This window comes from Engystomops pustulosus, chromosome 7, assembly GCF_040894005.1.
Source record: "Engystomops pustulosus chromosome 7, aEngPut4.maternal, whole genome shotgun sequence".
Classification (NCBI taxonomy): Eukaryota; Metazoa; Chordata; class Amphibia; order Anura; family Leptodactylidae; genus Engystomops; species Engystomops pustulosus.
The window spans coordinates 35,780,528-35,796,237 of record NC_092417.1 but is presented as its reverse complement, the minus strand read 5'-3'; the positions used below and the strand labels follow the sequence as shown (position 1 = coordinate 35,796,237).

General features: G+C 40.0%; 1 protein-coding gene across 7 annotated transcripts in view; it reads right to left on the bottom strand.

The window, feature by feature from the left end:
* The window catches only part of CDIN1 (CDAN1 interacting nuclease 1), a 214,571-nt gene that overhangs the window by 100,972 nt on the left and 97,889 nt on the right, over nucleotides 1-15,710 (bottom strand). For all 7 annotated transcript variants that reach the window (XR_011848816.1, XM_072115434.1, XM_072115437.1 and 4 more), the window contains 3 exons: nucleotides 9,682-9,761; nucleotides 9,190-9,239; nucleotides 232-299 (listed from right to left, as the gene is read on the bottom strand). Coding sequence is in view for 6 of the 7 variants with exons in the window: in XM_072115434.1 (XP_071971535.1) it covers nucleotides 232-299; nucleotides 9,190-9,239; nucleotides 9,682-9,761 (198 nt within the window). In the remaining variant the exon portion in view is untranslated. The remainder of the gene's footprint in view (nucleotides 1-231; nucleotides 300-9,189; nucleotides 9,240-9,681; nucleotides 9,762-15,710) is intronic.

Here is a 15,710-nt window from a genome sequence, read left to right as displayed (position 1 = left end):
AATTTACAACTCACTTTAAAGTAGATTTTCTGAATGATGCCACCTCACTGATCTGGAAGGTATTAATCTGCTTCACAACATACTGGTAATGGTTAATTAGGTCATTTTCTGATGACAGTTTCCCTTTAGCCTAATCCAAGAAATAATGACTTAAGGGAAGGGAAATCAAGTTGAATATATAAGAGTCATGAAATAGTCTTTGAATAATAAGAATACTCACATACAACTTACCTAAAAAGGCCAAGTTTCTCTCCAATAATTTTTCTCTTAGGAGAACTTCATGCTCATAACCAATAGAACTGAGGAATCAAGTAGTCAAGGATCAGTCATAGAACAATTTTATTTATTTCTAGTTACTGTATTTTTCAGACTATATGATGCACCTAACTCCAGGTCTGGTCATCCAAAAAAAAAAAAAAATATATATATATATATATTTGACACAAATTAAAAATCCCCTGTGGGTGATATAAAAGCACAGCACACACAGCCCTGCTACAACCATTCACGGACACATATCTTTATCAGGTCAGGTCGTCTACATACATTCACTCATATTAACACCACATACCACATACCCAGTACCAGCCACAACGTCTGTGGCTTCATTCCCTTGCAGCATTGAAGGGTTTAAGGACCTTGCAGCGATGCAGGAAGCATGTGATCAGTCACATGACTCTGACATCACACTAGGTCCTGCACAGGGCCGCATCTGCCATGAGGCGAGATGAAAATCTTGCTTCAGGCGGCAGAATGCGGGTCCCTGTAAAGGGCGGCGAAATTTGCCGCTCTAAAGTGGGCGATTCGGGCGTCCATTAACGCCCGAATCGCCCACCAGCTAAATAAATCGCGCCTGTTTCTTAAAGCCTTTCCGGCTGCTGCGTCGCTCCGTTCTAAGCAGTGACACAGGCGTCAGAAGAGCTGCGTGAAGACAGGAGCCGCGTGCCGAGGGAGCAGCTGCCTGCAGGTGAGTATGTATTTTATTATTTTTCATGTATTTTAATTAATTAAATGTGGCTAATAATTAATACTGGGGGGGGGGGATGATGGAATGCTATGTATTTTATTTGGGGCTATAATTATTTTATACTGGGGGGGGGATGCTATATATATTTATATTATTTGGGGCTATACCGTAATTATTTTATACTGGGGGGATGCTATATATATTATTTGGGGCTATGATTGTTTTATACTGGGGGGATGCTATAGATATTATTTGAGGGTATAATTATTTTATACTAGGGGGGTGCTGCATATATTATATGGGGCCATAATTATTTTATAGTAGGGGGGGGGTTCTGTATATTTATTTGGGGATTTGGGGCTATAATTATTTTATACTGGGGGTGATGCTATATATATTATTTGGGGCTATAATTATTTTATACTGGGTGGATGCTATAGATATTATTTGGGGCTATAATTATTTTATACTGGGGGGATGCTATAGATATTATTTGGGGCTATAATTATTTTATACTGGGGTGGATGCTATAGATATTATTTGGGGCTATAATTATTTTATACTGGGGGGGATGCTATATATATTATATGGGGCCAGAATCATTTTATGATGGGTGCTGTATATATTATATATCACTATATCACTAAACTGGGGGGATGTATATGGGGTACAGTATATTACTAAGCTGGGGGGCTGTATATGGGATACAGTATATTACTAAGCTGGGGGGATGTATATGGGGTACAGTATATTACTAAGCTGGGGGGCTGTATATGGGATACAGTATATTACTAAGTTGGGGGGATGTATATGGGATACAGTATATTACTAAGCTGGGGGGATGTATATGGGATACAGTATATTACTAAGCTGGGGGGATGTATATGGGATACAGTATATTACTTAGCTGCAGGGACTGTATATGGGATACAGTATATTACTAAGCTGGGAGGGGACTGTATTTGTGGGGCATGTTTTTATCCCTATATAATGAAGGGTTGTGTTATATGTGGGGAGAGTGCGGTCAGTTGTGTTGGGAGGGGTATATATTATTTAGGAGCACAGTGTTTTTTTCCAGGAGACTTTATACTGTAAGTGACTGTGGTATTTTTAGGGACGCCGGGTGGAGATGTCCTGCACAGAGCTGAAGATATCCGGCCGTGAATTCAGCAGTGATACATCATGGATTGGAGAACCCGGAATAAAGTCCTCCTGATGGAAGAGATTGTCATCTATAAGGTACTAGATGCCACTAATGCCTCTCAGATCCTGTAGTCAGTCACACAGTGTCAGGGAGCTGTCTGTAGGGTTGTTAATTGTTAGTAAAGTTTAAGGATTTACTTAACAGGGAGCGGGGGGGGGGGGGGGGCAGCATTTTAATATTCGCCTCAGGCAGCAAATATGCTAGAATCGGCCCTGGTCCTGAAGCTATACTCATGTCGAAACAGCCAGAAGGGGGAGAGAGTAGTGCAGATTTTCTGCTTGAAGAGCAGGTGAAGTGCTTAGCAAAGGGTGGATTAAGACTGCTCTGGGCTGTATGAATATTATAGCTCCTACAAGTCTGGAATCACTTCAATCTGCAAATTCAGGACTCCTGGAGGACCTTCACAGGTCCTGAAATGGCTCTTGTTTACATCCTTCCTGAAAGCAGAAACAGATGTATGAGGATTTCATGGATTATGGTCCTTCTCAGTATAAAATTTGGTGGGTGGTTTGGGTGGCCATGGGCCCTATGGAAGGCCCTCTGGCAATGCTGAAACCTACTATCCTGCAGACTAAGATGAACTTTTTAGCAAGAATTTTTCCTGCTAAAAAGTGTGTTTTATTGTCTGAAAAATAAAGCTGTGTTTTTATGCAAAAACAAACTAAAGAGAATATAGAAAGTTTAACCTGCCACTATACCAAACTAAAAAGCTTACCATAAATAGTAACTTTCCTCACACTTTGCTTACATCAAGTAAAGACTCAATACTTATATACCTGATAATAGCAAAGGGCTTCATTCATTTATACTCATACTTCATACTTGAAAGCGTAAATGTAAAGTTACTGACAAAAAAATACCACAGCTGGAGGGAGCCTTTGACAACAAAATCGATGATACCTGTATCATGATGCTGGCTTCTGCCTAGCCTTAGATACAGCCTTGTATACGTAACTCCCCTTCTTATGAAATCATATTCAGCTTCTCCTGTAGTTGGCAGCACTTGGTTGTGACATCAGCTAAGGGCACTGAGGCCAGAGCATTGAGGGCATTCATATGAATCAGACAAGCATGTTTGTAATTGGCTGACCTGAAACATGTGATGAGTCACATGCTTGTGACATCAATCTAGGTCATGTTTTCTTGCACTCCTCTACTACTGCCCCTCCCAACAAGCCTCCTCTTGTCTCCAGCTTTCCTATATGGTTTCCCACGGTTACTAAAAATCATTACAAATGGAGATCAGCCTAGGGGAACAAGGTAAAACCTTGAAAGCAGCTAAACACTTGTAGATGGCTAATTAGAGTAAATTAGAGAATTACTTATTTTTGCTTAGTGCAGAGTGAGGCAAACTTTATATACTTTACAATTGTCTTTTAAGATCTCTTATGAATTCTGTATGGTTAGCTAGTGAGTCACTGAGGTTTGAGATGACCGTCCATAGGAAAATGCCAAAGCTGGTACATTTTTGGTGTTTATAAAAACACAATGGGGCACATTTACTAAGGACTTTGCACCAGTTTTCTGACGGACTTTGCACATTTGCGCCAGATTTAACACGCAAAGTCTGCTGTTAAAGGTGCACCACAAAAAAGTTGGTTAAGTTGGGCCAGTGCAGGGAAGTGACAGATTCATTATTTCTGGCGCATGTTCTTAATGAATCTGTCACGCCCAACATTATACACGGTCAGAGCATTTTTAGTACAGTTTCCAACATTCTTCGTAAATGTGCCCCAATATTTTAAGATACTTTTGAATCCAGAAAATTTATGGTGTACATATCTTCTTAGTTTAGCTATTTGTCCCCTACAGGCACCTGGGTGTCAAGGTCATCAAAGTGAATTGCGGACTTGGATGTACAGTTACATCCAGGGTACTCCCAAAGCTCCCACATCCCACCAGTGCGCCATGAATTAGTGGCCTCCTCGAACCACAAGACGTACCTTCCTCTAGCAATGCAAGAGGCCAAGGCAGGGTAAGCATGCTATTTTTTTTTACACCCTTGAGTTTTCCAGAAACCCCTCTGCAGAAGCCCTCAGCTTACTTTATAAGGGTGCGTCCACACGTTCAGTTTTTCAGATGCAGTTTTTGATGTCCAAACCAGAAGTGGAGTGAAAATAGAGAAGGAGCAGTACCTCTTAATGATAAGTCCTCACCCATTATGATCCAGACCTGCTTTTGGCTTCAAAAACTGGATCTGAAAAACTGAAGGTGTGGCTGCACCCTTAGAAGAACTGAATTAAGATGAGTGGTTTCACCTTGAATATATCTATACGTTTGTGCTGGGATCCTTGGCTCTACTGTGTTACCGGTACCATGTTTTTTGTGTGTAATTATTTTATTTTACAGCTTTTAATCTTAGAAATATACTGGTATATAGGCTGCATCCAGTTTTGTTCCCTGGACATAGAGTTACGTCTATGGACTTCTGGTGATTAAAACAATACTGCCTCTTGCCACTACTAATGTGCCGCTGAAAAATGTTCTGCTAACAACTTTTTATTACAACATTTACACTTCATGATGAATTCCTGGTGTAACAGTAAATTATCCCACAAATAGCCCAGTGAAACTCACAGTCCTGACCGGGCCGAAGAGCTGAAAAATAAAAATAGATAAATGGATCCACGGGGAGTAGAGGAGCGAGAGGAAAGAAGATAAGTGGATGGAGGGTGAGGACAAACAGGGATTAATACAGGAGCTTCAAAGCGATTTCCTAATGTAATAGTGGCCGAAACACTTAGAGATGGTCTATAATGTTACTACCTGTTATTGATGTATCCCGCTGACCAAAAGGCAAAACTTGTAAATAATCTCACAGGCCATTTTCCGCCCCGCGAAAATCTGAGGCCCAGCTTCCCGTAATCCTCAGAACCCTTCCTGTGAAATAGCCCCCTGCCATTTGCAAAGAGCCTGTCTCCGTGCTTTACTCCGTGCATATATAATTAGAGAGTTATATATAAAATCAATACACAATCCTTCAGAAGACATTATGCTTTTAAAACCTTAAACTTTCCATTGATTTTTAACTATTTTATGTGCCCTGAAATTAACATGTAATTTCTGAAAACTTTCGCCCTGATGTAACACTTTCATATCGCCATAAGTCATAGGGCTTATGCAGCTCTGGCCAACAAAGCCTCCGTGGGGCCTATAAAACTCCGAACAGGCTTGTGCTGTTCACAAGGAGGAACCGCTTATGCTGCCACGGTCACAAATATAGATCATGTATTTTTCATATATATTTCATAACTTAGTCCATATTCATAAGACATAAAAAAATTCTTCAAAACTAATTACAGGCTGTCCCCGACTTACAGACGACGCCTAGCTACAGATGACCCTTCCACCCCCTGTGACCTCTGGTGAAGCTCTCTGGATGCTTTACTATAGTCCCAGGCTGCAACGATCAGCTGTTAAGTATCTGTAATGAAGCTTTATTGTTAATCCATGGTCCCATGACAGCACAAAATTGTTAGAAAACCCCCCAAAAAATGGTTTTAGAGCTACAATTATAAAAGAAAACTATTCTGACTTGCACACAAATTCAACATAAGAACAAGCCTGATGAAACTATTGTGTATGTAACCTGGCGATGGTCTATACGGAGTTGTTCTCAATTAAATTTTTTACAATCAAGGGTTAAGCATAGGCTACATTTGATTAGTATGACCCAGGGGTAACTTTGTTAACTGGCCGAGTCTACTTTCCAAGGTTGGATTGGGGTTCCTTAGGCCCACGGGAAAAGATGGTTCTAGTGGACTAACCCTCCATCAGTAACTTAGGAACAGATTATATTACTAGACTAGTAGTAGTCTCCAACTTAGGTTTTCATATGTTAGCCCTCGATCCATTATTATGTTAGAGCTTGGGCCCAGTAGATCACCCCCTTGTTCCGATTAGTCAGAGTAAATGCGAAGGTCCACCTAGTGCACATTTCCTGAAGATATGTGTGCTGCCTTCAAATCTTTCTTCTTCAAGTTACTAAGCAAAAAAGATATTTAAAAATGTTTAGGTATATGTGGGATTCTCCTTAAAGGGGGTTGTCCAGGCTTTGAAGGACATCTACCACCAGAATGAAGGATTGTAAACCAAGCACACTGACATATTCTTGTGTGCCCCCTCTGGCAGGATCTGTTCTGCTTTGAGCTTCCTATGTCCTTTCACTCTGCTCGGAACTACACAGGAATAACAGAGGAAACTTCCTGTGTCACAGGAGGTCGTTCGACTACCGGTTGGGGGCATACCTGAAATCCAGAATTACCTAAATTATGTACTGAGAGGCAGAGCAAGGTAAGTGTTCTTTTTTTGTTTGTCTCCATATTCAAGAGACAAGACAATCCATTCAGACTCTGAAGCCACCCTGGAGATCACATGTCTTTAATAAGGACCCATAGGATCCCTACCGGCCCCCATCCTGGATTTCTGCATTAAACTCTATACAAGGGTCTACAATCTCCATTATTCACCAATCTCGGACAGACAGGTTTCCTACAACCGGATCATCTTTTCTGGCGTTCGGCGTGTATGCCGCACGTCTCACTTGTTATCTTGTACAACTAACGCAACAGAGAGTAGGAATACACACGTTTATTAATGGCCTGTCACATGCAGTTTCTTTAGCTGAATCTCTTGAGTATGCACAAAGTCAAAGCTAGCAAGGTAATGCCACTTCATATCACCGGGATGATATTTCTCAATATCTCCACAGGCCAATCAAGCATTTCCCTGATAGGTTCTATCAAATGCTAATCAATTATTTCCTCACCAGCCCGGAGTTTTTTTATAAACCACAAAGCCATTATGGGCCATTATAACTCATTCCCTGCTGCCAATATAATGCTAGCAGCTTGTTGGCTGTGTACAGGCAGGGTCACAATGGGAGGACTATATTTGGCATGAGAGCAGTGCATTAATACTTCAAAGTAATATACTAAACACTTGTCTTATCATTCAGGGGAGGGCGGAAATCCCTTTGATTCAACAATGTTAGACCAAGAGAATCCAATATTGGCTGCCAGTAAACTGCTATTACTCCACGCAGAGTACATTACTATATGTATATGACATGTATAGTACTCATCAAAAGTTTTAGGCAGGTAGAGGGGGGAAAAATGCAACAAAGAATATTTTTTGCATCAACTTCAGAAACTTCAGTTCTATAGTACCTATAAACATGCTTTTGGTAACATATTAAAGAGAACCCGTCATGCAAAATAACCCCCTAAACTAAATATATTGTCATAAACTGCCATTAGAGAGCATTGCCTCTATCCCTTCATTGTCCCTCTACATGCCTGTAAACCTAAGCAATGAGGTCCTAAAGCTGTATGCAAATGACCTGTGAAATGTCCAATGAAGCATTAGCATATTCAAGCTGTCCACCTTATTCATGAGTGGGAGGCACAGCCACATCCCCAGTGCTTGACTGACAGCCTGTATAATGATGTGAGGCTGTATAATGATGTGCTTCCTGGTGCTGGCGCAGCCATGTGTATAGCAGAACATGTCAGGTACTTGTGTAGCTGATGTCTGTGTCTCTGTGTATAGGAGGATGCAGCATGTCAGCATATGCAGCACACACTAGCAATGCTTTACTATACATTACACACAGACATGAGCAGGGGGAGGGGTAGCAGGGGTGACATCACTGCCTCTGACCATGTGACCAGCCTCATTTACATAATAAACAATAGATGATTTTACAATGAATAATGTATGAAATAACTAGATAAAGGCTGGGATGGATCCTTGTGAGCTGCTCCAACAGGTAGTAGTGACAGGACTAGTGACACAGACCTGATGACAGGTGTCCTTTAAAGATAATAATCTCTTGTTCCAGGTTTGTGGTTCTGTGAGCTACAGAACCATAGGTACGGGCACCCTGCATTTTAACTGCCCGTATATCTGGTTCTATAGTCCAATGGACTGATATGGCCTAAAAGATGAGATTCTTATCTTTAATATGACACCAGTAGAATGTTATTAGGTGCTAAAGAACCAAAGATAGGGGCATCTGACGTGACCCTCCCCCTGCAGCCTCTAAACTTGACTCATCTTAGGTAAAATATGACTCTTCTCTGCTCATTTTCACATGACTTTGAAGGAGGTAAATGGTGAGCTTTCACATAAAAGAGGGAATTCTAAAAAGGACATTTTATCTCCTATGTAGGGGGAAGGTAGTTTAATGGGGTAAAATCTGATGACAGAGTTCTATTATGTTTATAACCCAGAGATTGTCCTGGTGCAGAATACAGGCAACAACTGAAAAATTACAGTCTGGTCAGAGCCAATAAGAACTAAATTCAGCATAAAGAGTTGTGACGCGATGCCACCCTACAGAGTCCTAAATAAAGAGAGAGAAGGATTAATTATGCCTAATATACACACACACATATATATATATATATATATATATATATCTATACATACATATATATATATATATATATATATATATATATATACATATATATACATACTTACACACACATACACACACCCACAGAAGATCTGTGGTTAGTTAACCAGGATGTTTGGAACAACCTCCCTGCCGAGTTACATCAAAGAATGAGTAAAAGTGTACCTGATGCCATATTGAACCTACACCACGTAAAATACCAAATATTGATTTAATTTTTTTTCATTATTTGACAAAAATAAACTATGAATTCTTACCATGCCGTATTTTTCCTGCTTATTAGGAATGCACAATATATACTATGCATTTTTGTGTTACATTTTTTTTTTTCATTTTAACTGCTGTTGCATATCAGGATTATTTGTACCATAGTTTAAACAACAGAATGATACTACCCATTACTTGACAGGTTATGTTGGGTGGGTACATAAAGTGCTGGGCACTGGGCAAGCTTACTGGGCAAGGAAGGTGCCCAATTGTAAATAGAAAATTTTCAGTTTTTCAAAAGGACTTTTCTCAATAACCATATGAAAAAAAAAAGATAAGTGTATATATTTTTAGGCTGGAGGCGTTTTTATAGGAAAAGACAAAAGATACTGTTTGATACAATCCACCAGGGGTCCGTTGCAGCAGTCATTAACAATACACTGCAAAAAAGAAAAATGTTAAAAAAAGCACTTTTAAAAAACTATGCAAGCCTGGAAGGAAAGGAACTGATAACACGGTAAGGACACATGACTGTTTTTGGGGGCTGTGAGCTATTTGAATAACTCCTGGCTAGTTCACAGCCCCGGTTGAGGTTTATTAGGTGAGGATACAGTACGGGGAGGCAGGGTGCATGCATCTGACTGCTCCAAGCTCTGCTCAATGGTGTGGTGTGGGTACTCATTTCTCATGGACATTGGCGGAAGAAGCGGTGCTGCCCCACCCCTCTCCACAGGCCAAATCGTACTGCAAGCGAGGCTCGTTTGTGGACCGTTTTTCACACGTGCATGAAGTCTTGTTACGTTTACAGGGGGAATGATAAAAGGAACTGAAATACACACATTCTTAGTAAACATACCATACATACATACATATCTTTGTTACCTGATTGACCTGACTTCCAAGGACAGGGTCAGGGATCAGGGACGGGTCACGCAGCATACTGTTCAAGACAGGCTTTGAAGCTGCAAATAAAAAAAAAATTCAGACATAAGTTTTCAATTTATTTATTAAGAAGCTGCCACTTCTACACCAAAATTAAAGAAATCTCCAAGACTGTATAAGTTTGGTCACTGATGGCCTCCATACAACCACTCAATTTGGGTAAAATAACCTAGAACCTTAAGATGTATGTTTTTAGTCATTAAAAGGACATCTACCACCAGGATGAAGGATTGTAAACCAAGCACACTGCGTACTGGTGTGCGGCCCCTCTGGCAGGATCTGCTCTTATTTTAGCCTCTTATTCCCTGTTTTTTTTTTTTTTACAAAAAAAGGCTTTTAAATTATGCAAATGAGCTTGAGGGGCTCTGGGCTCCATAGGTGTTAATGGTGCCTGGCATAATTGATTAGCATAATTTTTAAACCTTCTTAAAAACAAGGTCATGAGATGTTTAAAGAAAAACAGATCCTGGAAGAGGGGGCATCCTGGTGGTATCCTGGTGGTTTTTAAAGTTTCTGATCTATTATTATTGAGCCACATAGTAAAGAAACCATCCACAGAAGTTCGTTTCTAATGACCATCTGTTGTAAAACATGGAAGTCAAAACAAAGGAAGATAACACTTAGGACCGGGACAAAATTTACTTCCTGGCTTCCTGAATTAATCATCAATTCCTATTTCAAAACACGTAAAGAACTATCAAGGTCACCTCCCAGGAGTCAGATAGGCCAACGCTCAGTTCCTGAGTGGAATCAGTAGGCTAGATTTTTTTTATGATTGCAAGTTGCCACTGGGGAACACAATTTGTGTTGGGTTACAGCTGACACTTGTTTTTGACTAAATGTTGGCCGGCGCATCTAAAAACAACCAATGTCATGTCACCTTTTTAAAGTAAAGAAAACCAAAAAATCATACAAAAATAAAATAAATGAATATGCAGTTTATAGTTCACATGCCAAACGACTCTCAGGCAACTTTGTGGCAAATTATTAAAACATACATATACATTTAGAATAAGAGAAACTTGAAAGCGGAGGTTCACACATAAATAGGGAAGTAAAATATGTCATATTGAGAAAAATAATAATAAAATTATATGTACATATCTAAAACCACACACACACTACAATACCCAACATATACCAAAAATGTTAAAACAAAAGCCATGCAATATTTGGACGTAATCCACAAAAGAGTCAAAATATATGCAACACGAAAGCACAGCCCATATTCTGAATCTCCTGCGGTTCATAAGAACGCCATAAGGTAGGTATAAATAATGGCGGGATGGTGTCAAATAAAAACTTCATTGAGGAATGTGTGTGTTTTTTATATGTTTCCTGCAATTTTTTTGTTGCAGTGTTCATATATAACCAGATAAGGAGCAGAGGATCAGAGTGCACGTGTGCTTCTGTTATAATACGGGCTCAGAGCTCTGCCAGCTCTCCCTTCCCCTTGCTCCCTTCTCCCTCATGCAGACATCTCACCCTGTGCTACAAGCAATTCTTAGACAGCTTATGTCTGCATGAGGGAAGGGGGAGGAGGGAGCATGGTGAAGGAGAGGAGGGAGCATGGTAAAGGAGGGAAGGGAGAGGAGGGAGCATGGTGAAGGAGGGAAGGGAGAGGAGGGAGCATGGGGAAGGAGGGAGGGGGGAGCAGAGAGCATGGGGAAGGAGGGAGGGGGGAGGAGGGAGCATGGTGAAGGAGAGGAGGGAGCATGGGGAAGGAGGGAGGGGGGAGGAGGGAGCATGGGGAAGGAGGGAGGGGGGAGGAGGGAGCATGGGGAGGGAGGGAGGGGGGAGCATGGGGAAAGAGGGATAGCTGTGATGACACAGCATTACAACTGACGCCCCCATGAGGATCCTCTCTGCTGGTAGGGCGCAAGGTATAATTTTATATAGTTTCAAAACTGAACAGAAATAAGAATGTTAATTATAAAAGGATATTGGGAATTCATATTTATGGGAATCTATGGGAAAGAAGTCATTAAGTCAAAATGTGAAATCCTGATGGCAGGTTCCCTTTATAATAAAATACAGTTTCTGAGAACAACAAATAGTAAAATAGTAAAAAATCATCAAAAAAAATCATCAAAAAAAATCACTAAAAATGATTTGAAAAATATGTGTACACAATACTGTACACTAAACCATATGAATTTTCCTGATCACGCCTATAAGCAGACAATAGCAATGTTAACCCTACCTCTGCCACCCCCTCAGTTTGTAACTGCTATACAATGTAGATGAGTAGAGCGAGTGGATTGGAAGACTTAACAACACGAAAAACACTGAAAAATTTGTTAATTGGTCAAGAAGCATCTTAGCTGAAAGCAGTTCATAAACAAATCATTTGTATACCAAAGTCTCAATCTGAAGGGCGAAACATCTTTTGAAGAAGAAAGAGAAGATGCTGCTCGTGCTGTAATGCGTTTAATGCCGCTCTCATTAAGCTAATAAGTTGCCAGTAGAGAAGACATTCTCCGATCTCGCGGATTTTCTGTACTCATCACTGTCAGTGGACTGATAATTTGAAGTTTAATTAAACTTGTATAAGTTGTGGGTTTAATTATTAACTAAATCTTTTCCACCACTAGAAAAACATCAGGAATTTGTAATCATTGTAGAACTTTTTCCAGCGTTGTTAAAGAATGTGTAAGAAAATAGGATCTGTGTTTTAAGCAGTATATAGAGGAACGGCATGACATTATGGCCGCCTTCATTATACTGGTGCACAGTAACAACTTTAGTAGATTTAGTTGACTTTTACATAAAAAAAAAAAAAAAAAATTGGTGTCAGTATGTTTGAAATGAGCCCCAATGGGCAAAAAAATGTTTCGGCTAAGAACCCAGCGGCCTCTACTTTCCGTTTCTTGTCCAGACACACAGGCAATCACAGGGAATGGCTGGAAAAAAGGTTGGCTCCAACAGCATTCCATTTGTGTTGATCCTTGTGGTGTCCATATATTTTTTCCAATAATCCCTTGGGTAATTCGGTCCATTGAAGCAGCTGCACAAAATCGGCCAACACCGACCCACACACAATATTGTTTCCTCTCAAACCCATCGCTTTACTCTCCTACTGTCCAATTTTCTTAGAAACATCTCCAAGACTTCTCCCATACATCCCCAATTTTCTAGAAACCTTTACCAAGCCATGTCAGACTGTCCCCCACCTTCCAATTCTGAGCACCCATCTATTTAGGATTGGCTACACCTCCATTACTTTGCTCTCTCATCTTGTTGTTCTTACATGCTCTATAAATGAATAAATAAATAAAATAGGACATGTTTTTTCCACAACTATCAAACATTATACATGGAACTCGGACATGTGAATATAGCTTTAGGGCTAAAGTGATGTGCACTACTCCCATTTTGTATACACTAAGATATCGCTAAAGTGTTATCCCATGTTGGGTCTTTTTTTTTTCTCCAAAAAGCTGCCCAAGTAAAAAATTAATTCTTGCATTCTCACTTGACATCCAAGTTCGCGTTCACCCTCATAGATGTTGCCGAACAGCCAATCTGGCAAAACGGACGTCCCAGGCCGCTGGGCTGCTAATCGGGCAAAATGCCCAGGTCTGAAAGGCGAACTTGAACACTGGTTCCACTGAACTCTAATCATGGCATATTCACCCACATATATGTCTACGTCCTGACATGCTAAAATAAATTTGCATACAAACATAAGTTAGAAAGTTCAGTGGGATCATAATGTCTGGATTGGGGTTACCTCTCTCCCCCGCGGTCTCCATGCGGTTCAGACTGCACTAAACTAAGAATCTTCCCATTAACATGACAGAGAAGTAAACTGCTCCTCTCAGACATACAGTATTACCCAGTAGGGCTTCCATCAGTTATACAAAGACGGCAATCTTATCAGTAACTGCTGATGGATAAGGCCCTCACAGCTGAGAACATTTACCTCGACAGATAAACACGTTCAAGTTATTTCTACGTAAGCAAAAATGTGCAATTTCATTTGGATTATCAGTGCCGTAAAAACGCTGCTGTAATTTCTCAATTCTGAACACTATGAACCTGAAGCGCCAAGCTGTTCATGGGAAAAGGCTTTCATGCATCTACACTTACTGTAATAATGGAACTAACCAGTATGTCAGTGTGCTTAGTTTACAATCCTACAATCTACCTTGGTGGTAGATGTCCTTTAAACTTTCTTTGTAGCACAATGAAGCCCCACCCCCTCCTCTGGGCAGCAGGACTCAGCACTTCCTGTGTCTTGCTGGCTCCTGGTGGATAGAGGGGCACACATTACTGTTTGCACACCCCCTCCACCATAGTGACTCCCACAGCACACTAAATCTTTGTAGTTCACGGGAACCCTGGGTCTGGCAGCAGGACTAAGGACTTGCTGTAGCGTCCTGTGTCCTGCTGGCTTCAGGTGGATGGAGGAGGTTGAGCACATCTTCACACCCGTTCCATCATAAACATTCCCATATCAGGGGTCGGAGAGGAGTAAGTGTGGGCAGAGCCCTACATAACATAACAGTTAGTTTGGGTTGGTAAATAGTGGTGACTGATTCCCTTTCATAAATAACACAATATACCATATATACTCGAATATAAGCCTAGTTTTTCAGCACAAAAAAATATAGGCTTTACCGGGTTTTTGAGGTAAAATTAGGGGCCTCGGCTTATACTTGGGTCGGCTTATACTCGAGTATATATGGTACTGAATATTTTTCCACATAAATGTATATTAAACTGCTCAGCTAATTTCACTGTAGAACACGGTAGTTTTCCGACATAGTATTTTATTCCATGTACACTCACTATTTCCTTTCACAAGCAATTGCCAACTTTTCTTATATAGATGTATATACAGTTGTTAATCAAAAGGACTATCCACTGGACTCCAAGGCACAAAATAAGTAAAAAAATAAAATAAATTCAGTTGTATTGAATCTTCCAAACTTTACATACAGTTAAGCATCTCGTACTCCATAATATGCAGTCAGAGGATTTCTTCAAAAATCCATAACTTTATTGTTCTGTGTATGGAGCTGTATGAGGGCTTATTTTCTGCGTACCAAACTGTACCTCCTAATGGTGCCATTTTTTTATTCCATGGCGTGCGCTGGAAAAACACTCCAAAAACTTGAAAAACTACTCAACGTCATTTTCTTGTGGATCTCAAGGCTACCGAGTTAAATAGCTTTTAAAAGATAATAGATTATAAAAATTAAAACCTTTTGTACAAAAAAATAAAAAAATCTAAAAAAAATTAATAAATCTAAAAAAAAATAAATAACATTTTTTAAACTATTTCTGAATTTCTTTTACTGTATTTTATACAGTATATTGTAAATTCACTGTAAAAGAGCCTGCCAACGGCATATAACTCTTGGTTAGGGTCATGGCTGTCATAACAAGAGGCCAACACACCCACTGATTTAGTCAGTGGGGGCACCGGCCGAATATAAGAAGAAGGAACTTAAGGGGTTAACACTGCATAATGCAGCTAACTCAGTCTGTAAGCTCTTGCCAGACATACTTAACCGAAATGGGATGCACACATATGTCACATGTTAAAGTGTTAAAATCTAATCTAAAGGGAAAGAAAACATTTTAAGCCATTTTTTTTTAATTATTATTATTATTTCAGAAAGGAATAGAGCAGATATACTGTAGATAATAGTAAACTGTGCAATATACTTCAGTTCAATAAAGTTGAAAAGAATTTTTAACCTACAGAATAATTTCCTTGAGAAATGTGCTCAATGAGGAGATTAAAATGCACAGAGAATGTATGTAAGGAGTTAAGTCATTAGACACTTTATCAGCTTCTCCTTATCTCTCTGCTGTAAGTGGCTACATGACATAAATCCCATTTGCACAAACAAACTAAGGGTACCTTCACATGTTGCAGTTTAACCCCTTAATGACCGCCCTATCGGGATTCTACGTCGGTCATTAAGGGTACTTCTTCTGAAGCGACGCCTTTCACC